Raw genomic sequence first — 26,165 nt, 5'->3', positions numbered from 1 at the left:
ATTTCTTACATATTGTTGGTCTTAGTTGTATGATGAGATGTGTGTGTGTGTGTGTGGATTGTCAACTAACAATGTTTTGAAAAACACTAAATATTTTTTAATGGGGAAATTAAAATAGGTTGAACATCATAACATTATTTTTGCAATTCATTTAGATAATCAATCAAATATACAAGTGATTTGGCAGTATTTAGAACAAGTCACTGTTCTAGTTCTTAAACTAATGCTCAGTTAATAGTTATATGAAATAAGTACCAGAGGATGGCTTGCTAAATATTTTGTTGTTATTCAGTATGTATGAAAGCATACCGTCATACAGGTCTTGTTCACAATGGAAGCAGATAAAGTTGAATATCTTAATTGTAACTCCTTATTACAAATGTAAATTTAGTTTCAAAATGGAAACAAAAATATTTTTGCTTGGTTTGGTAAAAATGTGATCTTACAGTTGAATATTTTTTTACATGAAAGAAAATAAAAAGTTAAGGAGAGAAAATATTTTAAAGTTTAGTTAACAGGCCTTCCTGTAAGTTTTGTAGGTTAAAAAATAACAAATTAAAGAACTGATTGTGAAATAAATAAAAACAAGAGGTAGATATTGAATACCAGAAAAATATATTTATTTTAACCCCCATTTTCTTTTTAAATGACATGCATTCTTCCCCAAAATTTCATGAACCAATGTAAAGCAAATTTAAAAGATGGCTAACAGCCTGAGTTAATTACATATCTCCTGTATCCCACCAGTTGAAAGGAAGCACTTGTTATAAAGGTTGGCAGAATATCTAAGATGATAGAATGATGAAGTTGGTTGATAGAGAACGATAACCATTATTTTTGTAATAATGATAATAACGCGTGACAGCAACAACAACAGCAGCAGCAGCAATAATAATGATAATAATAATAATAATAATAATACAAAAAAGCAACAAGGATGTAGTGAACTGGTTTTAACCAGTGTTTTGTTTTGATATGAAATGTTCTCATGTGCGTATGGTGTGCAAGTATATATATATATATATACATACATACAGTAAATAAACACCTGAAAATATATATTTTTTCATTGAAGATGTTACAGAGATATATGCAAGTATACTTCATTAAAATAGGGACAAACAACATAAAATTGGGAGAAAAAATCATTTGTGAAACTGCTTTAAAAAGTGTAGTGCAGCATGTATAGGAGAAACAAAGTACTACAGTTATTTTATCTTGGAAGGCTACCTTTAAAATAGAGGCAAACATGGACATAGTTGGAGCTTTCTTCAATCCTTTAACAAGACAGAGGAGGATTTGGTAAATTTCTTTTACCAAATAACATACAAAAATATTTCCTGAAGTATTCTTTAAAATTCATGCAACTGTGTGTGTGTGTGTTTTGTGTGTGCATGCGCGTGCGCACGCTTGCACAAGTAAGTGTGAGTATATATACCCTTTGACGGTTGGTTGGTTGTCTGCAAATCACAATGAAAAAAAAATTTGAAAGTAAGTTTGTACATGAAGGGTAAATGGCAAAATAGAAGTGTATAAAATAAAAATATATTTAGAACCATGAAGCATAGGCACTTGGTATTTTATGGTTTTAAAACTTTGTTATTTTCTGATTTGGTTTCTGTAAAATAGTAAGACTGAGGAAACACAGCTGCTAATGTCTAAATTGTTTGACACAACCTATGAGAGACAACAGCTTAGCTGTTGGTCAGACATCATAAGCAACTAATAATAGAGTTAAGATAAATGGACAGACATTTTAAAACTTGATGGCAAAATTTGGACAGTAGAAATCTTTTAGATTTCAAAACACAATTTGACAGCCAGAATGAAAAAGTATTAATGAGAATTTCAAAAGAATTTGAAATAAAGTGCTTAAATTGAATATTGGCAATTAGCCGTTATTAGATGCAGACACCTATTACACATCTAATATAACATTCAATAAAAACAGTCTTGATTTGCATATTTCAAATTTTAACAATCTTTAGTTCATAATTTTGTGAAATTAGGATTTGTTATAATATAAATTACATTTCAATAATTTATTTTTCCCCAACACTTTTCATTCCACTGTTTACTAATTTTCTTGATAGACTTCAATATTTAACAAGGTGATACAGACTGTAAAAAATCTTTGATCCAATAAACCTTGGTAAAGAATGATATGGAATATAGATAGTTTTAGTTACCATACTTTAAAGGACGCAGACATTTATTAAAGATATTATTCAACCAATTTGTTTTGCATATTATTTTTGTAATGAAGAGAGTAATATTGTCAATCATTAACTAGATATTTTATGACTCCTTTTCAACTGGAAACCAGAAAAATATTTAACCAAAACCTGGAGAGAAAGACAGAGAAAAAATCCATGACTTTGCCCATACATTGTTTTATTTATAGTTTCGGAATGAATATCAACAAAGTAAATTGATTTATATACATATATCATTATGTATTGAATGTATGGGCTGATTTGGGAGCCATCTTATGCATATAACAGCATGCCATAAAATATCAAAATATCAACCTTTCAACCATGAATAATAAAATATTTTATGAAGAAAATAAATGGACATATTTGATGATACAAGATAAAAAGACATTCATAAATATAGTTTAATGATATCATTTTCTGTGATATGGATGGAGAACAAGTGTGGGTTGATTACATGATAGAATGATGGGCCACAGTAGAGAGATTTGTTTTAATTTTATAACAGTGATTATTATGAAGGTACAATTTTCAGATTTAAGAGAGCGTGCCTGCATATGTTTGTAAAAATATACATATATCTATATATCTTTAATATTCATTTGATATTTTAACAATATTATAGGAAAACACACAGACAACAAATGTGTGTTTTTATTACCAACACGATATCATGAACATAACATTTTGAACCAGTAAGATTCTTCTGTAGAATTCTCTCACATAACAAGAGTGATGCTGCTAGTTTGGCAGCCTTTTAAAAATAATTTTACTTTTAGTTAATCTTTTTTTGTCAATTATTTATAGTCATTAAAAATATTTACTTTACATACATAAAAAATTCCACTGTTTGTGTTTTTGTTCCAAAACATTTTGTGAAAATAATTTACAAGAAAAAGTAAGTTTCTACTTTTAGTATCTATTAGCTTCTATTGCACAAATATACATATCAAATTCATTGAATTTTATATAATTTTGATAGCCTGGAAATACTAAAAAAATATTCAATAATAATATTTGAAATATAACAGATTTTACTTGTAAAATCATCCAGAGTATAAAAGGCCTCAAGTATTACTATACTAGAGAATATAAGTAGGCCCTAGGGAATTAAAGTCCCCAAGATAGTAGACATGAAAAAGAAAATTGGCAAGTTCTATGTAATCAACAAGAGGAATGAGATGGATCTTTGGTTACTATTTAACTTTTATGTAGAATTTTTACTTTTTTAATTGAAATTATTAAGCAATGTTATGTTTTGCCTGTAGAGGAAGAGAGATCTAATTTTTAAGACGATAAATGTATGTAATGGGAGGTGCTTGCACTGCACTTATGTGGTCCCTGGATTTAAAACAAAAATTAAATAATGCAGATTACTGCAACATTAAATCAGCTTCAAAGGTGAAAGCTCTATTTCCACTCTCCCTAACCCCACTGGCACAACTGTGGAAGGCAAGAAAAATTGTAAAATTGGAGAGACACATTAAATAGCAGCTAGAGAAAAAGATCTGTTCAGTTATTGGGAAATTCAACCAGACTGTTTATGGCAAGCAAGCTATAGACAACAGTCAGAATGAAAACAGACTTAATAAATATTCCCTACCTTGTATTATACATAGAGTTTAGATGACCCAACAAAACAAGATTTTAATAGCTAAATCGACCAATTCATTTCTACAATATTTTAATTAGTAACTACAACAGCAGTAAACATATTTTTCACCCCATACATATGCATTCCTCAAACATAAATGAAGGTGTAAAGAAGCAATGATGAAAAATACACACCTTACTTCTTTCACATGTTAGTTCTGCCAAAAGATTTGCAAAGAATCTTTCAACAAGAAATGCTGTAAACTATGTATTGCGATGTTGACATTATATTTATGCCACAGGGTATTCTGTATAACCAGTTATCACATGAATATGAGAGAAGAGGAAAAGGAGGAGGGCGGAAGAATACAATATTGAAAAGAAAGATAAAGAAATCTAGTATCTTGAATGACAACCTCCAGTTTATGTAATAAAGTCTTAGAGGAAAACCCAAAGAAGAAAAGAAAAATAATTATAAATCTTTGTTAACTGTCCATATTAAGGGCTTTTCAATTTTAGCAGTAGTGTTACCAGATGCCAAAATTAGTAAATTTTCAGCAGAAGTTGTGATATCCAGTTGCAGCTTGTTTGTTGTGGAAATTATCTTGTAGGGCAATTGAAAATGGTAATTCCAATCTGGAGCTATTGGTCAGGGGAAAGTTGACAATATATGGCACCTTGAAAGATAACAGTTGCCACATTATTGGCTTTGTTCCCATATGGCTTTTATTGGCCTTTAGAGGAAAGTCAGCATTGTGGTCTGCTGTATTCTTCATTGGAACATTGGGACCAAACAAACCATTGTCTTCAAGCTCATCTCTAACAGACAACAGTACACGTGATTTCACTATAACAAAATAAATGGCAAAAATTATAACAGTCAATTTCACACAAATGCAAAAGACAATATTCAAAATATATCAAGACTTATATCATCAGAAATGTTAAAAAGTTTTATTTAAAGTAAAAAAAATGCTAGCTCTATATCACAGCTACACTGGCGAAAATAAATTTAAGACCAATGATAAAAGTTCTATTTCTTACAAAATATTTTGTTACTAACACCATACAAATTATTTTTATCTTTTACACCTTATGCAGAATTTATTTCTCTTTCGAATGATGCAGACAATAACTATTTTTATACAACTTGAAGAATTCTAATGCTAAATTAATATAAACATTTCAAATTTACTGGTAAAATTAGTTTAAGACCGTATCATTATAATTTTATTTAAAGCTTAAGATTGTAGCAAAAATGAGCAACAAGAACGAAATACATATTAGTACTTTGTGCTGTAGCCTTTATTCTTAACAACAGCTGAACAAAGCCTCGGCATTGAATTCGCTAAGTGATTACAAAATTCTATGGGAATGTTTTGCCATATTTCATTGTTATAATCGAATAATAGGTTTAGATTAGATGGTTTTTTAGCATGAACATTTTTGGAAACATAATTCCACAAGTTCTCGATCAGATTCAGATCCAGGCTCTGGGGAGACCATTCAATTACGTCAATATTATGGTGATCAAAAAATTCTATAATGTTTTTGGCTTTGTGCACAGGACTATTGTCCTGCTGATAAATAGCCCCAGGAGGCATTTGGTGATCAAATATGGCACAACATTATCCTTTAGTAGATTCATATAACCTACATTATTTAGCTTTCCATCAACTTTAACTAGAGGGCCAACACCAAAGCTACAAAATGCCGCCCACACCATCACACCCCGACACCCCGCTCGCGCCATTTTTTTCACGCATTTCGGATGGAATTCCTCAGTTGAGCGACATCTGATGTATGTTTTACCATCTGATCCAAATATACAGAAGTGTCTCGTCACTCCAAAGGACCCTGCACCAATCTTCAGCAGTCCATTGAGCATGGCTTTTTGTGAAATTAAGGCGTTTGAGTCGATTTCTTTCGGATATTATTGGCTTTTTCCTAGCAAGTTGTCCATGTAGTCCAAATTCTCTCAAACGGTTGTGGACAGTTTGTGGTGTAAAAATAACACCATTCCCGTTGGACAATTGTTTACAAATGTCAATGGCTGTCAGCATTCAGTTGCCTTCTGAAAGTCGGTGGATTCGACGGTCCAACTGTGCCGTTGTTTTTCCTGGGGCTCCAGTCCTTTGCCGATCTTTATATTGACCAGACCAGTCTCTGAGTATAACTTCCCCGCTTGCACACAAGCCATTTTACTGCACTTTAGTTGCTTGCAGATGTTTTGCTGGTGGAGTAATATAATTTTTGCACTCGTGACTGAACTGAGGCTACCTTGCTTTCCCATTATTAATCAATTGTATATTAACGTTAAATTAGGCTAGTTGTGTGACCACCTAATTTGGCAAAAAAAATTGCATACATATTACATGCTCTTAAACTAATTTTGCCGGTAAATTTGAAACATTTATATTAATTTAGCATTAGAATTCTTCAAGTTGTATAAAAATAGTTATTGTCTGCATTGTGAAAGAGAAAGAAATTCTGCATAAGGTGTAAATGATAGAAATAATTTGTATGGTGTTAGTAACAAAATATTTTGTAAGAAATAGAACTTTTATCATTGGTCTTAAATTTATTTTCGCCATTATATAAAGTATAGATGTTCCTTACATTATATAAAGTATAGATATTCCTTACTTTCTGCAACAGTATCAGCATTTGGTCAATAATAAATTAATAATATTTGATAGTAGTTACAGTGAAAATGAGAAAACCTTCTCAATAGAAATATGATGAGTTTTATTGACTTTTAGCAATAAAACAGACTATTCGGTTTTAATGAACATTTCGTGTTTCCATAACTTCAATCTGCTTTTATTAGCTACAAAGTTTTAGCAATTGTCATACATCAAGTTGGCCGAACATGTTAACTACAAACATTTTGACTTGACATTCAACTATATCAGTGTTATATACATACAACTTACTACACCAGTTCTCTCACCTAGTTATGGCATTTCATTGATACTTTCAAAAGCAAGCAAACTTGAAGCCCTATAACTAGTTGGGCTGAGTTCAACCAGTTTAGTTCATTTTCAATTCTTGATACATCACAGTTATCATACATCTCCATCAGGCAGCAACTTAACTGGCCTTACTGTGTGAATGAATTGCGCAAGAAAGTCAAGAGAAGTTACTTTTCGTAAGTTTGTAAAAATGAACATTAGTTAACAATGTGATTGTTCTAACATGCAGGTGAAACATTATAGAGTGAGTAGTAAAATTGTCTGAGATGTAAGAGGAAACTTCACCTCACTATCACTCTAATATATACTCAGTTTTTAGATAGAAGTACATCTTTTATAGAGTTTCATTGAATACATGGCTCAAAAGTAAATATATGAGAATATGGTGACATTGTCAATAGTTATATTGACAATGAGACTACACATGTTGATTATTTGTCATAAATATATGAGATCTTCATAGGAACAGGAAGTTTGTCATGTATTCAATGAGACCTGAAATATTGATATGCTGAACCAACATTTACAACTAAATTTTCTCTCAAGGACTGAATCTTCAAAAGTAACCTTACAACACAAATCACTCCAAAATCATTTTCAGAAATTTTCCAACCTATTCTTGATTCAGAAAGTAAAATTTAGTAAAAAATTGAAAAGAATATTAAAAAAAAAGGTACACTGGTAGCTTTCTTTAGTAGATTTGTATCACTTGAAGTCATGGCTAACTGAGAAACCAAGAATTATAAAAAGATCTAGAAAAAAACTAACCAGTAAATTAGTTTTTTGGTAAAGTGAAATAGCTGTCTACAGTTACAACTGTTGAGTGACATATCCTGCAATATACTGTTTCATGAATTGGTTAAACATTTTAAGATTAGAATGTCTTGAGATAAAATCATGCTTAGTTTTTCCAACTATTTAATGACTAATATCTCCCCCTTAGTTCACTTTAATCTCTGAGCAGGGTAACTATTGGATAATGCTTGTGTTAGAAACTGAAAAGACTCAATTTATCTCTACATCAAGTACTTAATCAATTCCAAGGTAATCACTTCAGAGATTCAAATTAAAGCCTACTAATTAATTCTGTTTGTGCTGGATAGCTATCAGTGTAATCAAAGAATAGTTTGGTAAATAAAATATTAATAATAACAAAGATAATGATAAGAGGAGCATTCAAGCCCATAACCACCAAAAATATTTTGAAGCAAGCAGGATTTTCACTTGGGTAAAAAATAAAATGTTTCACAAATACAGTGGTACCTTGACTTATGAGTTTAATTCATTCCGTGATGGAGCTCATAACTCAAATTTCCCCATTGAAATGAATTGAAATACCATTAATCCATTCCAGGCCCCACTAAATACACTGCAATTTTTTTCCTTACATGTTTTTAAATAAGAAAAATGTACTTACAAATAACGAATATTGTATAAAAAAAAACAATACAATAGAATGTACTGCAATAAACTGGTTTTATTAAGTAATATGTACAGCATTTACCTTGGAAATCAAAAAACTTGAGCATGTTGACGGAGGTGGAGGAGAAAGGCCAAACTGAATAACTGAATCTTATTTGTTGAATTTTTGCCCTTTTCTCCACACTTTCCTCACTTTCATCTCCAGGAGTTTTTGATAAAAACCTGTCCAATAAGGTGTGTTTCATCCTCACTTTCAGTGTAGTTTTGAAATGAGTCAGGCAAGTGTCATTAAATAGCACTGTCACTTGCCCAGTTGCAACTTTTTCTGGGGTTTCTTTTGAATAAAGTCTGAAAGTTTCTCCCACATTCCCAACATTTCCTTTATCGCACTTGTAGAGATAACCTCATCCATCTCCTCCACATCACCCGTTTCCTACAAAACTTCCATGTGCTGCTGTGTCTGTAGTTCATTGATGTCTCCTTCATCCATGTCCAGGCTCATGGACCTGTTGGGGGATACAATCTCCTCCACCACTGCTGCTTCAGGTTCAAGTCTTTCAAAGTCTGTTTCAGACACAACCTCAGGCCATAGCTTCTTCCACACAGAGGTCAAGGTCCTCTTTGTAACATCCTATCAGGCCATATCAATAATTCTGAGGCATATCACAATATTATAGTGGTCCTTCAAGAACTCTTGAATGGTGAGGTTTGTGCTCTCTGTTACCTCAGAGCAGCAGTGGAGCAAGTGCTTGGTGAAGAGCTTTTTGAAATTAAAAATCTCCTGCTATAGGATAGGGGTGGTGTTGGGTGGAAGGTATAGAACCTTTATAAACTTGAACCCTTCAAGGATATCTTCGAAGTTAGGTGAGTGAGCAGGTGCATTGTCCAGGATGAGAAGGATGAGAAAGGCAGATTTTCTTTCAGAATCTTATGTGACTTAAAGGCTCTGGGGTTTTCTGAGCAATAAATGAGCAGTGGTTTAATCTTGCAGTTGCCACTCACATTGGCACACAGTGCGAGGGTTAGCCTATTTTTCATGGGTTTGTGGCCTGGCATCCTCTTCTCTTCTGTCATTTTATAAGTCTTCCTTGGAATCTTCTTCCAAAAACGACCTGTCTCATCACAGTTGAAGACTTGCTGGGGGATGTATCCTTCAGCTGCTGTAATTCTGGCAAAAGCTTTGAGGTAATCCTCAGCTGCCTTTATATCTGCTCTCACTGCCTCACTATGCCTGACAAAGGGGTGAATGCCGGTCCTCCCTTTAAAATTCTTAAACCAACCCCAACTAGCTTTAAATGGTTCACCCAATGCCCTGTCCATACAAATGTCTGGAGTCTGCTGTAGCAAATCAGCATAAATAGTTCATGCATTCTCAGATTATAGCCTTCGTCACAGTATCTCCTATCAGCTACTTCTCTGTCAACCACATCATCAGCAGCTTCTCCATATTTTCATGAATAGATGTTCACTGTCTAGAAATTATTTTAACACCCTTGGCTGGCATTATAGCCTTTATCAACTCCTTCTGCTTCAGTATGGTGCAGATCGTAGAAGTACTACCCTCGGTACTGCTTCACCAAGTCAACTACATGCACACTTTGGCAATGTTTTTCGAAAATTTCTTTCTTTAATTCTTCTTCTGTAGCCTGCAACAACTAAGTAAGTATTTTAACACCCGTCCAGCTAACGATCCACTAATGATCTTTGCACTTACTAATTCGTATGTCTGTCTAGCTATCGATCTACTAATGATTTTCTCACTTGCTAACGTGCATATCTATCCAGCTATTGAGTGAGACATGGAATGCTGGGTGGATGTTATGGTGTTCACTATGGCATTCACTATGCCAACAAGCAGTGGGGTATCTGAACCTGGCTTGTAATCCGAATTTTAGGTAACAACTCAAAGCAAAAAATTGGCCAAAAGACAATTCCTATCTCAAAAAAAAAAGAAAAAACTTACAAGCTGGGACACTTGTAAGTCAAGGTACCACTGTATTTGATTACAAGCTGTTCACTACATCATAGAATGTTTGTTTTATGACTTGTTTTATGATTTGAAGGTTTTAATAAACTTAGAAAATAGTTTAATGAAAAAACTCCTAAATAATTGATTCTATCACATTTGAATAAAATCAAAGGTTTATTGTGAAGAAAATAATAAAAATTACACAGATATCACTAATAACAATGTTCAAACAGATTTATATATTAAAAATCCAATTTTCATGGTCACAAATACAATTCAAACACTCCTACATAGCAATGGTACCGAAAATGTAGTCTGTTTATTCTTCAGACTTACTTTACAATAATACTCGACTAATCTTATTGTAATAAACTTCGCATATTTGTTTTCTCCAAATTTCACAAATTGTTCTTCCTCTGTTTTTAAAATATTAAAAACTTTTGGCTTATAATAATTTCGAATTATAAACAATGTTGATGGCAAACATCAATATTTTTGGAATTACTTTGATTATTCTCTCAGAAACAGCACTAAACAAGCTCTTTAAGAAATACAAATAATTATGAAGACAACCAAAATATGAAACCTCACTTTAAAAGAAGAAAATGCTACACCAATTTCTAAGAAAATTTTAAACAGCTTTAACTAGCAGGTTTCTGACTGTTGTGCCATGTGAACAAATGATAGAGAAACTACTGAAACTATGAAAAGGAGAGAATGGTATTTACTGCTACGTGATGGATAGTCAGCCACTCGGACATTCTGCAACTGTGGCCCCATTGAAGGCGATGGATGCATAGGGCGTGGATTAGAATAGAAGATATCAGGTTGATTCGATGGAGATGAGTAACCAATGTTCAGAGATGTTGGTGCCCAACTGCCGAGGAAGACAGCAAAACTCAGCACGACAACCTGAATAGCAAAGTAACAATCTAAGATTACTAGGAATTCAATTCTCATCAAACAATCAGATGTAGCCTGGAGCTGCCATTCCAGACCTCTACACCAAACATCATCAGCAGTTCTATATTATGATGAAAATTTTACATATTCTAAGAGAGATATTACTTTGTATTCATTTGCATATATAGATTCTGAAAATATGCACACTAACAATATTTTCATATTCTGATATATTTTTAACTTGAAAAACAATTTTCAACAGAAATTTTGACGAAAATTAAAGGTAGCAACTATTAATGATAAAAATTAACAAAGCTAGCAGCAGTTAATAGCAAAAACTATAATATTAGCAGTTAGTTTAGGTTAGGGAAATTTAGAATGTTAAAAGATATTAAAGAGAATTAAAATAGTTTCTAAATGATTAATTCTGTTAATTATATAGGGAGTTAATTGATTATTTCAGCAGAGGAATGATATAAAGAAATAGATTGGTATATTTCAAGAAAAGAGAATGTCACTTACCATGAGAACAGTCCCAGTCTGTGTGGAAGAGGCTGAACTGGATCGTGGGATTTTCCCACACTGAGCTTGAAGTTTCTGTAACTGACCAATGAGTGACCTACAGAGAAGAGTAACTTTTTTAAGTAATAATAGTCTAAAAGTATTAAAGTTGTTGAATTTCTTGTTAGTTGAGAAGAGGAGGAAGGAAAGTGTAGGGCAAGCCATATCCTTTTAACTTCTTAGATTGGATATATATAGATTACTGACTTGACGATATAATAAATTGTTAGAGAGGACATAAGGGTAAAGTTGTGGATAAGAAAATACAGTAGCAATGGGAGTGAGGAAGAAACAATAGTGGTGGGAATGAGAAAACAATAGTGACAGGAATGAAAAAGCACAATAGTGGCGGGAGGCACTATTGAGATGAAAGGAGGATAAGAGACATCCTCATCATCATATAACATCTGCCTTCCATGACGGAATGGGTGAGACTAATGGGAATAATGTATGTTGAAGATGTAGTAGACAAAAGCAGTTGAAGGGACAGACAATATTTGTGAGTGAGGGTTTATGTATGAATATTTGTGCTTTGAAAAGAATCATTAAATATAGGATAACAGGAAGAGATGATTGAAAAAAGCCTTGGAGGTAATGGATGAGGTAGTGAAAGATATGTTTCATAAATACAAAGCATTCTTTACATAACAGTGAGTTTCATTTAGGAATGTTCCAATGTAGTGCAACTTTGAACTTAGGCTTCTTTAGAAACTAAATGAGATAAACAAGCACATCAGATATGAGGACAACACATGACAGATGCTGTTGAAAGCTTAATTGCTGTGAAAGGCAACAACTTTACTTTCATAAAATTCTGTTGTACTGAAGCCAAGTGTGTCATGTTGGAGCAATTCCACTGAACTCAGTTTTTTAGAAACTTTACTGAGAAAATATTCCCTGGTGTGGCAGGGAGTTGATGTTTACTACATTGTAACTGAGTGTAGCGATATTGATATCCTCACTCTTTGAGAGACACAATAAGAATGATCTGGTTTGAGATTACAACCATCTTTGGATATTTTGACCCTGTTGTGTCCACTGCTCTGATTGGTTGGCATTTGGTGCGATTCATCTCTGTACTTATTTCGTGCCAGGGTGTGAAGCCAACCAATCACGGCCTTCGGATAAGGCCTACTTTAGATGCCCTTCTTTGAGCCAGTTTAACTCCTTAAATAAGCTTGTTTTCACTATTCTTGGTCTTTCGGCTCCAGACCTTTTAAAGTCTAGTCACTGACCACAGAACTACTCAGCCATGTTCCAGTTCCAGCGACAGACGATCAACCTGCCAGCCATGCTCCTGCTTCAGCTATGACGACGCTAATGTACACCCGCAACAGAACGTTCTCCAATCTCCACCACCATCATCAACATCGTCGTCTCCATCTCCGTCGACTTCAACAACATGTACACATCAACACCGACCAAGTTTAACTCATGCTGTTAGTGAATCTTTCACCGAGGAAAACAGTTGCAGTATATCTGAAAGAAATATCTATATCAAGAGACTCGGCTCAGCATTGAGGCTCCAACCACTGCATATACGCTCAACTGGCCTCTGCCTCAAGACCCCCAACATCTTGTTATAGAACTTACTATTGTGTACCTCATGAACTGGTAAACTAACTCTATCTTAACTCAATATGCTGAGAACTTATCTTATGCTCTGAATTCTGTATTTCTGTAATACACATTCACCTTATTTGTATCTGTCGCACACACGAACACACAGACACAAACACTTGTAGCATGCGCACATACATTACACATCGCTAGCACTCACACACATTCTCTTTGAACACATTGTGAATAAAGTCTTCTTCTCTCTCAAACAATAGAACAGTTTGTTGTCCCTCATTTATTCCTTTGGCACTGTATGTTATATTATGTATATGGCTTCTCTTATTATGTAAGGAACGACCGTGTGGCGTATAAAAGGAGACATTTGTCACCAACTCCTTACGTACAGTCGTATAAAACCCTACATGAGAGTGATAGAGTGGTAACTAAAAACTGGGATAGCACAGGTACACTTGGCCTGAGAGCCAAGTGGGTCTAGGGCCCAATGCTAATTTATGTATGCTGCAGATGTATATGTAGAGGCTTCAGTGCAATGTTTTGTCCAGGGGCCAATTATGTGATTAAGATGGTCCTGATCCATGATACACAGTCATTTCCTTCCTTGTCTTGGTATCAATTGAGGGAGAGGAGAGGAAGAGAGAGACTGATGAATTTAGTGAAGACAGAATGGAGCTAATTCTGGAGAGCAATATTAGAGGGTGAAAGAATGGGTACTATTGGGACTGGTTACTTTGTAGGGTTGATAGGATTAGGTAAGTTTTATATTTGATAACTGTGTGTACATAGTAATGGTGGTAAAACAGCTGGTGTGAAGGAAGATTTAAAAGTTATGTTGTGTATGTGTGTGTGTGAGAGAGAAAGAGAGAGAGAGCAAGAGAGATGAACTCACAAAGGCAGCTTATGTAGTTGTTTTATGCACAAAGTGTTGCTTATGGGGCCATTTTGGTTGAGGAGTATATTTAAATACAATCAACACCCTGAAGATTATTCAGGTTTCACTTTATGACATACCTGTTGTTAGTCTCTAAAGAATCAACTTTTTTTTTCAGGTCCACATTTTCTTGAGTGAATGCTTCAACTCTGCAATAGAAGCGATTAAAACCTTTTATTTGTCACTTTAATCAATAATTGAGTAAATCTATCATATACAAGTTTAGCTAAAGATACTCAGAACCTGGTTGGATGTCTGCAAACAAAGCCATAATTTTATAGAATGGGTGGCAAAAAATTAATTTTGAAAAACTCAGTGCTGGAAAAAGAGAATCTATTTGAACAGTAAATTGTAAAAATGATAAAGTGTAGAACATTAATATGAAGGTAACAAGGCATTGGAATCAATGCTAGTTGAGAAAGTGATAAATGGAGGAGAGATAACTTTGTTTTATTAGAGAAAGATTAAGGCTTTGCATTTCAAATAATGAATCACCTACAGTTTACAGAAAAGCGCTGTTTCGGGACATTGCATCAATGATATTTTCATGACAACAACATCAAGCAAAATTTTTCATGTTAAACTTATATTTGGAAAGTTGAAATAGAAAGTAAAAGATAAATAAAAGGTCTGTCTTGAAAGCATGACAACAGGGAAGAATTTATAGACAAATGAATATTGCATCTTATATGGAAGATTAGAGACAATTTAGAGATATAACTTACTGTTTCTCTAGAGTTTCTAGATATTCTTTCTTCTTCCTTCGACTTTCTTGAGCAGATATCTGAGAGTCAAAACCAAAAATAACCTTAGATGAGCATTACATTGGTTGAATGTAAATAATATATTGTATATGTAATTTAGCTAAGTATTGTCTTTTGATTTATTTTTTATCCTCATTGTTTAACATCCACTTTTCCATGCTTACATGGGTTGGATGAAGTTTACTGAGGCAGATTTCCTTCAGCTAGATGTCCTTCCTGTTACAAACACTCACCTGTTTCCAAGCAAGGTAATAATTCCCTATGACAGGACATGTTTTTGTAGAATTTTGGAAATGAATGGCACTGCTTATATGGCAATAATACTCGTTTACACCTATCATGCAATATCAAGATAAGGAGACAAAGATGTACACACACAAAAAAAAAAAACTTCTTTCAAATTTGACTACTAAATCCAGTTACAAGGCTTTGATCAGCCTAGGACCATGCAGTGAGAGTAAACCCCAAATCATGTGGATGGAAAGAAAATTTCTTAATCACACAGTGACAGCTGCACCTAAACAGTCTGATAGAAATATAGTTTTAAGATTATTTACATGATGCATTAACTGTACTACAACTGATCAAAATAATAAAATATCTGTCAAATAGACACTAACACATAAACATGTAGAAGAAATGGTAATGGGTTATAAGACATAGTAGCTAATCTCTAATTACTGAAATTTCAAAACGCTCAGTCACAAGAATCTGGATAGTCACCTATCAAAGAGACAGGGAAATTTTATTGAATAATGAAATAAGAACCTTATTCTTTATTTTCCGGCGAATTTTCTTTAAATTTTTTTCTTCTTGCTTGGTTAGTGGCAACTTCCCTGGGATAGGGTAACCTTCAGCAATTAATGTCCTCTTCTCTTCTTCACTTAATATAAGATAGCCAGACTGAGGGATCTAAACAATACAAAAAATACATTGTTGGCTCAAACATAAAAAGTATGAAAAAAGAGGGTGGGGAAGATTTGATGAAGCTTCCATTTTGTTTTCGTCAGTTGAATTGTAACTATAGCAAACTATGTGGTGTGTATGTGTGTGTGTGTATACAAAGTGTTCAGGGTAAATTTTATGATATTTTGTTTCCTTTTTTCAGGAACAGCTTCATGTATTGGTGAACAGTTGATGGTTTTGGGTTAAGGTTAGGATTGAATAAATCTATCATATACAAGTTTAGCTAAAGATATGGGTCACAAAAATTAATTTTGAAAAACTCACTGCTGGAAAAAGAGAATCTATTTGGACAGTGAATTGTAAAAATGATAAAATGTAGAACATTAATATGAAGATAACAAGGCATTGGAATCAATACTAGTTGACAAAGTGATAAATGGAGGAGAGATAACTTTGTTTTATTAGAGGAAGACTAGCTTAAGGTGACCCACTCTACATGCGGGTGAGTGTGTGGTTGTTACTTTCTGTAGCTTTCTTTCTGTTTCTTATCGCCATGTTCTCCCTCTTTGTTTCTCTCTCCTTTCTCTCTCACTTTCCCACTCTCTTACGTAAAATCACAAAAATAATTCAAAATTACTTAAAATTTAGTGAAATTTGATACTTTTTTCTGGTATATTTTGACGGTTCATGATGCAAATGAAAGCTAAAATTTTGGCCTTTAACACAATGCCATTTTAACCCATGTCAACCATATAATGCAAACAGAAAAAAATAAAATCTAAAAATAGGGCAAAAATGTACTCTTTTTAAAAGTTGAAAAATTTTACCCCCCTTTCCAAAATCCCCCAAATTTTTACACCCACAGTTTTTGAGATAGGGGGTTTCTAACCAAGTCCAGTCGCTTCCTCACCTCTTTTTACATGTCCCTGTAAATTTTGGAGCCAATCCGACCCCATCTACCGGCCCTTAAACCGTTCCCACCCCAAAATGAGACAAACAAATTTTTCGCATTTCAGCTATGGATATTGATTAAAGTAGCAGTTGATAAAAAGTTAGCTGACATGGAGGACTGGAAGCCATCTAAATATTGGAAAAGTGCTACCTGTATCATGCTGATTCAGCCAAGTATCAAAATGTTGACTCATGCAGCTCAATGCTCTGTCAACCCTGTAAAGGCTTTATGATGTGACATGAACTGCTGCAATGGAGACTATGGAGTCATAGCCAGTGGGTGTTCTGCAAGTCAGAATTTATTCAACAATTGATGAAAAGGGCTAAACTCAATTCAGACAGCTATGTGAAGCTGCTGGAGACTAGTCAAACCTTCACTGAAGTGGGTTGTTGCTGGAAGGCTATTTGTGTGGCAACAGGATTTGGATCTTTGTCATACCTCTGAAAAGTGTCTGGTTGTCAGAGAATTTCTATGACTCCATCAGCACCAATTTCTGGCCTCCTAATTCTCCCAATTGCAATTCCATGGATTATTGTGTGAAGCACAGTTGAGAAAGACATTAATTGCTCTGCCTGTAAAACCAAGGCTGAGCTGGTGACCAAGATCAAGGTGTTCAAAATTTTTTTCCCTGGGACACAGTGAGGAATGCATGTGCCAGATTTCAAAATCATCTTGAGGCTATTTTGAGTAAACTGTTATTTCCCAGCCAAAATCTAGTTGATATTTTTTGACTTCTAAAATACTTTAGTTTTGGATGAGATATTGTGTTTTGTTTTCCTTATATGCAAGCTGTCAAATTTAGCCTGAACATCCCGTATATACACACAAATATCAAACATCCCATATATATACACAAATATCAAAAATCCCGTATATATACACAAATATCAATGAAGCTGTAGCAATATTGTTTTCTTCATTGCTATCTTCACTGTTTGAGAAAAATATTAAGAATGATCTCGTTTGAGATTACAAACATCTTTGGCTAGTTTAACCGTGTTGTGTCCACTATTTTGATTGGTTAGCATCTAAGCGCGGTCTGTCTCTATACTTCGCGCCAGTGTGTAAACTGACCAATCACGGCTTTCGGATAGGACTTTTTATTTGAGCCATCTTAACTCTTTAAATAGGCTGATCATATCACGATTCATGTCTTTTGGTTTAAGACCTTCTAAGGTCTTGGTCGGAGACCACACAACACAGAGCTTACTCAACCATGTTCCAGTTCAAAAGGCAGACGACAGCCAAGCCAAACCTAATATGAAGACACTATAGTAAACCAAGCGACAGACATAACGTCATCACCAACATCGTCTCCATCTGCGAAGATTTAACTTGTACACAAGATAAATACAGATTCAACTCATGCTGTTAGTGTGAAAATCTCACCACGAAAAAACAGTTGCAGTATATATATCTGAAAGAATATCTATATCAAGAGAAAAATATGCACAACAAGTGACTTAACTAATCTCAGCTCCGAGACTCAAATCTTGTATAGAACTCATTATCGTGTACTACATGAACTGGTAAAATAACTCTAAAGTAACTTCATTTAAACTCAAAATGTTGAGATTTCTTTTATGCTCTGTTGTATTTGCATAAACCTTATTTCTGTACTTTTGTCGCACACACAAACACACAGACACAAATATATTAAGCATGCATCTAAGACACAATACTACACTAATAACAACAAATCACTTTGTACACTGTGAATAAAATCTATCTTCTCTTTATAATAGTAGAACGGTTTTTGGCATTCCTTTATATATTTACTTTCGCACTGTATATTAAATATGTATTATGGCTTATATAACATTAAGTTATGTTATGTTGGGATGCGGCCGGACGCTGTTGAATAAGAGGAGAAAATATGTCACCAAAACTCCCTCTCGTGCGATCATATTCTAACATAAGTGGTGACCCCGACGTGATGTCTGTCGCTTAGTTTACAATAGCGTCTTCATATTAGGTTTGGCTTGGCTGTCGTCTGCCTTTCAAACTGGAATATGGTTGAGTAAGCTCTGTGTTGTGTGGTCTCCGACCAAAACCTTAGAAGGTCTTAAGCCAAAAGACATGAATCGTGATATGATCAACCTATTTAAAGAGTTAAGATGGCTCAAATGAAAAGTCCTATCCGAAAGCCGTGATTGGTCAGTTTACACACTGGCGCGAAGTATAGAGACAGACTGTGCTTAGATGCCAACCAATCAAAATAGTGGACACAACACGGTTAAACTAGCCAAAGATGTTTGTAATCTCAAACGAGATCATTCTTAATATTTTTCTCAAACAGTGAAGATAGCAATGAAGAAAACAATATTGCTACAAAGCTAAGTTGTACTGATTGTTTTATTTCTTTAAATATTTAATATATTTGCTCAATGTTTGTCACTGCCTCCCATTTTCTCATTCATAATTCATTTGTTGCCAATAGTATAATCTTTTCCTTTTAGAAATATGGCCACATGTACATGCAGTAGTTAAACATATTTATTTTAAGTATAATTTTCAAGTAATATATTCAAGTTTTAAGTATGACCTTCATTAATCTTTTAGAAACTTCTTCAGTATTTTTCGCTTCCCTTTCTCCCCTTATTACCCCACCTTTATGTTAGATTTGCATGATATCCCCTTTCTACACAATAACAACCTTTTTATGCTTTCATTTACTTATTTGACCTTGAATGTTTGTGGGCCTATGGAATTAGTGGTTCAATTGAGTGGTAAAAATATTTGACTGTCTGATTATGCACCAGAACTATCTGCCTGCAAGCAAACATTTCCACAAACTTTCTCTTCAACTAGTGAAAGTTGTCCACCAGCTCTCTACTTGCTCTTCCTGTCAAGTTTACAACTTTAAAGCAGCCCCAATCAACATAAGCATAATGAAAGGTTGGTCTGGTGAGATTGGTACAATGCTAGAACAGAGGCATGTAGTAGACATGAGCTGTATGCAAAAGGTATGATAGAGGAGAGCTTTAACCAGACTCCTCACAGGCAAGGGACATGGGTACAAATTCTTCTGGGTAGATGATAGTGATGCTGTGAAGGAAGTTGGCATACTTTGAACAAAAAAAAAATGGATAGATGAACTGATTAAGAAAGAGTGTGTGACAGGATAATTAACCTTAGATTTGTCTTGAAAAATACAACAGCAACATTTATCTCTGCCTATGTTGCTCAATCAGGATTGGTAGATGAGCAAAAGGACAGCTAGGGAAGTGTGGTTTGTTCAGCAAAAGAAGAGCATAAACCAATAATCTCTCAAGGTAACCTTCTAAATATGAAATCATCGAAATCAAATCTCTAAGACTAAGTTTAATCTTAATGGCCAGGAAATCCCTCAGTTTTGATCAGTTATTGATCCTCTGTACAGCATATGTAAGACTCACAACAGAGTACCATTGGTACAATTGACATGTAGTGCTGTGATACCAGTACACAATGGAGTATCAATGATATATCTAGATTTGTTACTAGTACACATAAAATGTCCAAACACCAACACACTTAAAATCACTGGCTCGCATATTCTTTTTTCTGTCATTTCTATTAACACCGTAAGTGGCCTCTGCTCCTTTGAGCTAGAAATATGAACATTCATTCCTCACATTTGTCACTTCTGTTTTCCCCAATCTCACTCAGACTCTGCATTGAATACTTTACCTAGTTATTTTTTCCCAAAACTGCAACCCTTTGGGATTCCATATGTGTTAATATTTTATGCAGATATTAATCTATGGATGTTCAAATTAACAACTGACTAAAAACGTGTAAATATCCATTTCATCCAACAGGGAAGACAAATCTCTGACAGTACGGGACTTGAGTTGTACAAACATGAACATACACATAATATTTTCCCTACAAATATATTTATGTAAACCTATCTTATAATAATGCTGTATATTGAAACATTTGTAGAAAATAAAGGATGCACAGTGATAACATTGATAAAGTTGCTAAAATGTGCTTTGTATTGAGACTAACTGAACTATAGAAGAAAAACAATTGGTAGTTCTGTTTGAAGACAGTAAAAATAGACAGCCGCTCAAAACACAGACTGTTGGGGCAAAACTAAAGTGATAAAAGTACTAAGAGAAACAGCTTGCTCATGGCTGTTGGGTGCCAAGTGTGTGTGTGAGAGAGAGGGAGAGAGAAAGAGAAAAAGTCTTGTGTTCTGTTTAAGAAAGCCAAAGGGGCTGGCTGACAAAATTCCAACATTGGTCTAAATAAAATGGATGAGGAAATAATGAAAGTTTAAAACTTCTCAAGCTACAAGAGGACCAGCATGAGGTCACTCCAGATTTATTTCTCCTGTAAGAAAGAAAGTGTTCCCAAGATTTTCATCTCTGACTGAAACTGGAGTTTCAGTAGGTAACTAATAATTCCAATGGAACAAAGTAAGTGTAATGAAGTACTCTCAAGAAATACTCACCGGATTAGTAAACAATGGTTGAGAAATATGTTTAGTATTGTTGGATGGAAGAGACTTTGCTGTTGATACTGGCCGTACTGGACTTGATGGTGCAGAACGCAGAGGGCTGAAGCTACCTTCACTGTCACTGGTGTTGCTACTGGGAGGGGTGGGTGGAAGATTCATGGATTCATAACCTAAATAACAACAAATTAAGTGTACTAGGTTAGTATTGAGCATGGTGTAATAAGTCAAAGGAAAATGTCAAAAATAAATAAACCCCACAAAACAAATTATTTAGTTGATTTTAATATGCAGGTACTTTCTCTGGGTTATTTTCCATGAGCCAGTCATTAACAATAGTTTATTTAATTAAACTGTAAATAGTTTTGCCACAGTTTCACAGTCTTGTTCAACTGGAAACCGTTTTTGATTTGGTGAAACTTAAATCAGCTTTCATAAGAGAACAATCAAAGCCAGTAGTTTTGAATCCATAAATATTATATTTGGAATTCTAGCATTAAATTATGTAAGGAATAGGAGTATGAAAAGAGAGATATACCTGAATGATCTGAACTAGTATCCATAAATTCTGTAGGTTCTGATTTTATTGATATGTTTGGTAAAATTGGGGTCTCTGTTTTCACTGGACAGCTGGTTGTTGTGCTAAATATCAGTGTTGGCTGAACATTGGAAGTGGGCAGAGTAGTGCTGTTTGAAAGTGGGCTGTCAATAGAGTTACTGTCATTGATGATATTATTGTCATCCTCGCTGATATTTGTGATGTTAGAATTTATAGCACTGATAATGTTATTACAACTGTTGCTATTGTTGCTGATAATGTTAGTAATATTTGCAACAGTTGCTGTGTTGGTATTATTGTTAGCTCTGGTACTGTTGGCAATTTTTTCCTTTTCTGATGGTTCCTGTTTTATAATGATCTGTGCTGGAGAATAGTTCTTTTGAGAAAGATCAAGTGCACCATGGTTGGAGTCAAAAATATCAGTGTCAATATCTGAAAAAAAAGAAAATACTATAATTACCTAAGATGATTGTGATTGTCACACCTACAAGGAACAGCACAGTGTGACAACTGAAACTAATCAGAAATGGTTCAATTAACTAAATTATTTACAAACAAGTAATAGGATTTTATCAAGTGTAGTAATAATTGATACAAGAAAATATTAAATCGCTTCCTTTCTCCCTAACATTCACTTTCCCATGCCTGCATGTATCAGACAGAATTTGTGGATCCAGATCTTTTGTAAGTGGATGCCCTTCCTGTCATCAACCCTCACTGTTTCAAAGCAAAGTAATATTTCCCATGCCAGACATGTTTTGCACAGAAGAGTGGAAATGAACAACATTGCTTGAATGACAATGATGCTCACTTACAACCATTACATGATGTCAAAACAAGGGTAAATACAAACACACACACACACATATATAAGACAGCTTTCATCAACCAAATCAACTGACAAGGCTTTGGTCAGTTCAGGGCTGTAGCAGAAGACACTTGTCCTAGGTGCTACTTTGTGGGATGGAACTCAAGAGCATATGGTTTGGAAGTAAGCTTCTCAAGTAACCATACAGTCATGTCTTTATATATATATATATATGATATATAATATATAATGTATATATGAGCATACACATATGTAGAGACAAATGTGTATGTGAGAAAGTGTGTGTACACAAATACATAAGACTGATATACACACACACACACATTATATTTAAGATAATGACTAAACATAGATTGAGTAGATGAGTGATCAGAGGGAGATTTGGTAAAGATTAGAAAAAATCTTGTAAAAACAAAAGGTATGGAGGGGTTGGTGATTTACAAAGGTTAAATGAGAAGTAGGAGAAAAGAAGGAAAGGCTTGGGAGCTGTAAGATACTGTTTACAGCTATTGAAATATAAAGTTACAAGGCCACCTACTAACAATGGCTCACTTAATCTAACACCATTCATTCTCACAACCCTTTGTTTACTCTGCCCTTGATTTTATAATAATGCACAAATGAAACTTGATGGTTAACCAATTCACTACATTCCTACTCCATCTGTGAGAGACAATTATTACAAATAGTTGCACTTCCTGCCCCTCCCCACATTTCACTGCCTTCCATAAGGCTGTAATGAGTACTTAAGAAGAATAGATTGGAATATCTCAACTCCCAAGTAATCAGGCTTTGTGTTTATAATCCACCCTTCTACATCCCATGAAGGAAATTGTTGTTTCTGAGGAGATCCTGCTAGAAAGCCTTATCTTTGCAAAGGTTACCATTTGCCTGAATGTTTTCTGATAAGTAAGGGAAATTTCAAACATTGGAACATGGATCTCAGAAATACTGATACCCAAAATTAACATGACCAGTGTGTGTGAACTATATATTTATACATATATGATAAAATGCGAAAGTGTTTCCTGTCAGTCATATTGTAGAGAAAGAAGAGTAAAACAACATACGGAGTAGGAGTGGGTGACAATGAGAGATGCTAAAGTAGACAAGGCTTTTAAAGGCTTTGCTCTGAAGATACTGATAAACTCCAAATTTCTTTGAATTTTTATCGTAAACTGTATTTACTTTATCAGTTTTTCTCTTTCCATCTCTCTCTCACATGCACACACACACACACACATGCACACACACACACACACATGCATGCACACACACACACACACCACACACACACACACACACACACACACACACACACACAATTATATATCTGATATTAAAAATTAAACACTTTTGTTTTCAAAATATTATCATTCACATAACATATATATAAATGCTATGTGGACAATATAGTTTCACTTTTTCCTTTCATTTTAGTCCTTTTTCTTTGCTTGCACTTGCTATTACAGACTCTTATTTCCTTTTCCAAGTATAGGATAACACATTATGCACATGCACAGATGTACAAAAATATGCATGTGTATGAGAGTATGTATGTATACATATATATATATATATATGACTCGAAACTTCTTGAGTGTTAAACTAATACATCTGTTTGTTGTTTACACACCCGTCTTCATCTTTTGTTTTTTTGTAAATTCTCACTATATATGTACTCGTACATATCATAGAGAGAGTGGGGAGAGAAATGTCTGTAAAATAAATGCATATATATATATATATACTGGGCTTTGCAAAAGTCTGGTTACATCACTCTCAACAAAAGACAACAATAGTTTTGATGCAGTTAAATCTCTGTTTAAATATTAATATTAGTTAATGTGGTCACCCTTGGTGGCAAGCATGCACTCCAGGCAAGACCTGAAGGCTGCACACACATTGTGGACAAAGTCCTTCCTCATGCTGCCCCACATGCAGTTGACAGCGAACTTCAGTTCACTGACATTGCTGTGGCAGGCCTTGCCCTCAACATGTGCCTACATGCTGTAGTCTAGGGGGTTGAGGTTGGGTGACTACAGTGACCAGAATTCATGTTCAACCCCAACCACTCTATCATGACCTTGGCAGTGTGGGCTGGGGCACCATCCTGCTGAAAGATGTAGCCCACCTTCTTTATGATCTTTCTCACTCAGAACAGGACTTTCATTGGCAAGATATCCCTGTAGTTGGCTGCAAACCACACTGACATCATCTTCTTGCCATTCAAAGCCATGATGCCAAGCATCATCACAAAGGCTGGGTACTTGGTTATAGATATGTAGCAGACCGCGGAGATGTCCTGGCTGAAGTTGACTATGCAGTCATCCTGCTTGTTGACAACCAGATCGAGCATTAAGGTTTTTCATCAGAAAAATGAGAATTCAATTGCCATGACACATCAAATCATTGAGAAGGTAATGACAACACTCCTGACGTTGTTCTCACATACAGTGGGTGAACAAAGGCCTTTCCACGCACCTCAAGCTCTTGCCATCTTCCTCCTTGATGGATCCAGACATGGTGACCACCAAAATGTTGTTGCTATTTTTTTGAGAGCACAATCATTTTGAGCTTTGGATCACTTTCAAAGGCTTTTCTCACTGTCAAACAGTTGACAACTTGAGGTTTGCCTAATTGAAGTCGACCTTTGAGGTCTTTCTCATTCTTGTGGACAGTCATCCGACTGACATTGAGCTGCTTGGCGATGTCATACTTGTTGTGGCCCATACACAAGAGAGCAGAGATCATGATTCTTTACACTGCCATCTTGATACAACTGCACACAATGGAAAAGATGTTTTGATAATACATGAAGGAAAAGTAGTTCTTTATGTTTCATGGCCCTTTTTTTTATCACACGTGTAAACTTCTTGAAAGACCCAAGACTGAGTGTAACAGGACTATTGCAAAGCCTGGTACATATGTAAATAATGCAATTTTTTCAGTTGCATGAACTAAAAGTCAGAGGGAGATGAGATAGATGACATGCATGAACTTGCAATAAAAGCAGGTAGTAATTTTACCTTGTATTTATTCTTAGTGCAAGTTTTAAAGAGTGCAGTTTGATTTTAACAGTTATTTTTTCAAAGCTATAATGGAAGGGACAAAGGAACATATTCAGCATATTTTGTTTTATGAATTCAATAAGGGCAACAATGCAATGGAAGGTGTGAGGAATATTAATGCAGTATATGGGGATCGGATAATAAGCGTAAGCCAGTGCCAACAGTGGTTCCAGAAATTCCAAGCTGGAAACTACAGCCTAGAAGATGAGCCTTGTCCTGGAAGATCAGTAGAGCTCGACAAAGATGTCCTGCAAACCCTGGTGGAACAAAATCTTAACTATTGAGGAACTAGCAGAGAAGCTTGGATTTGGTCATTCAATCATTCATCAACACCTGCGTGCCATCGGAAAAGTCAGAAAATTGAGTCAGTGGCTTCCTCACAAACTTTTCGAGTCTAATCATGTACAGAGAGGGAATGTGTGCTCTTCTTTGCTGTTACATCTCATGAATGAACCCTTTTTAGACCGAATAGTGACTGGTGACAAGAAA

The 26,165-nt window shown here is 34.7% G+C and overlaps 1 protein-coding gene across 1 annotated transcript; it reads right to left on the bottom strand.

Annotated features, from left to right (window-relative positions):
- Positions 1-598: 598 nt before the first annotated feature.
- Positions 599-25,359, bottom strand: LOC115222005 (cyclic AMP-responsive element-binding protein 3-like protein 2). Its single transcript, XM_029792115.2, has 9 exons — positions 25,213-25,359; positions 21,756-22,236; positions 21,215-21,390; positions 15,681-15,824; positions 14,874-14,932; positions 14,229-14,297; positions 11,601-11,697; positions 10,904-11,087; positions 599-4,656 (listed from the first exon to the last, which is right to left on the bottom strand). Exons 1-9 carry the CDS (start codon positions 25,357-25,359, stop codon positions 4,364-4,366), a joined length of 1,650 nt encoding a protein of 549 aa, XP_029647975.2. The 3' UTR covers positions 599-4,363.
- Positions 25,360-26,165: the final 806 nt, after the last annotated feature.

This window comes from Octopus sinensis, linkage group LG19, assembly GCF_006345805.1.
Source record: "Octopus sinensis linkage group LG19, ASM634580v1, whole genome shotgun sequence".
Lineage (NCBI taxonomy): Eukaryota > Metazoa > Mollusca > Cephalopoda > Octopoda > Octopodidae > Octopus > Octopus sinensis.
The sequence above is the reverse complement of the archived record's forward strand: the minus strand, read 5'-3'. Positions and strand labels throughout refer to the sequence as shown.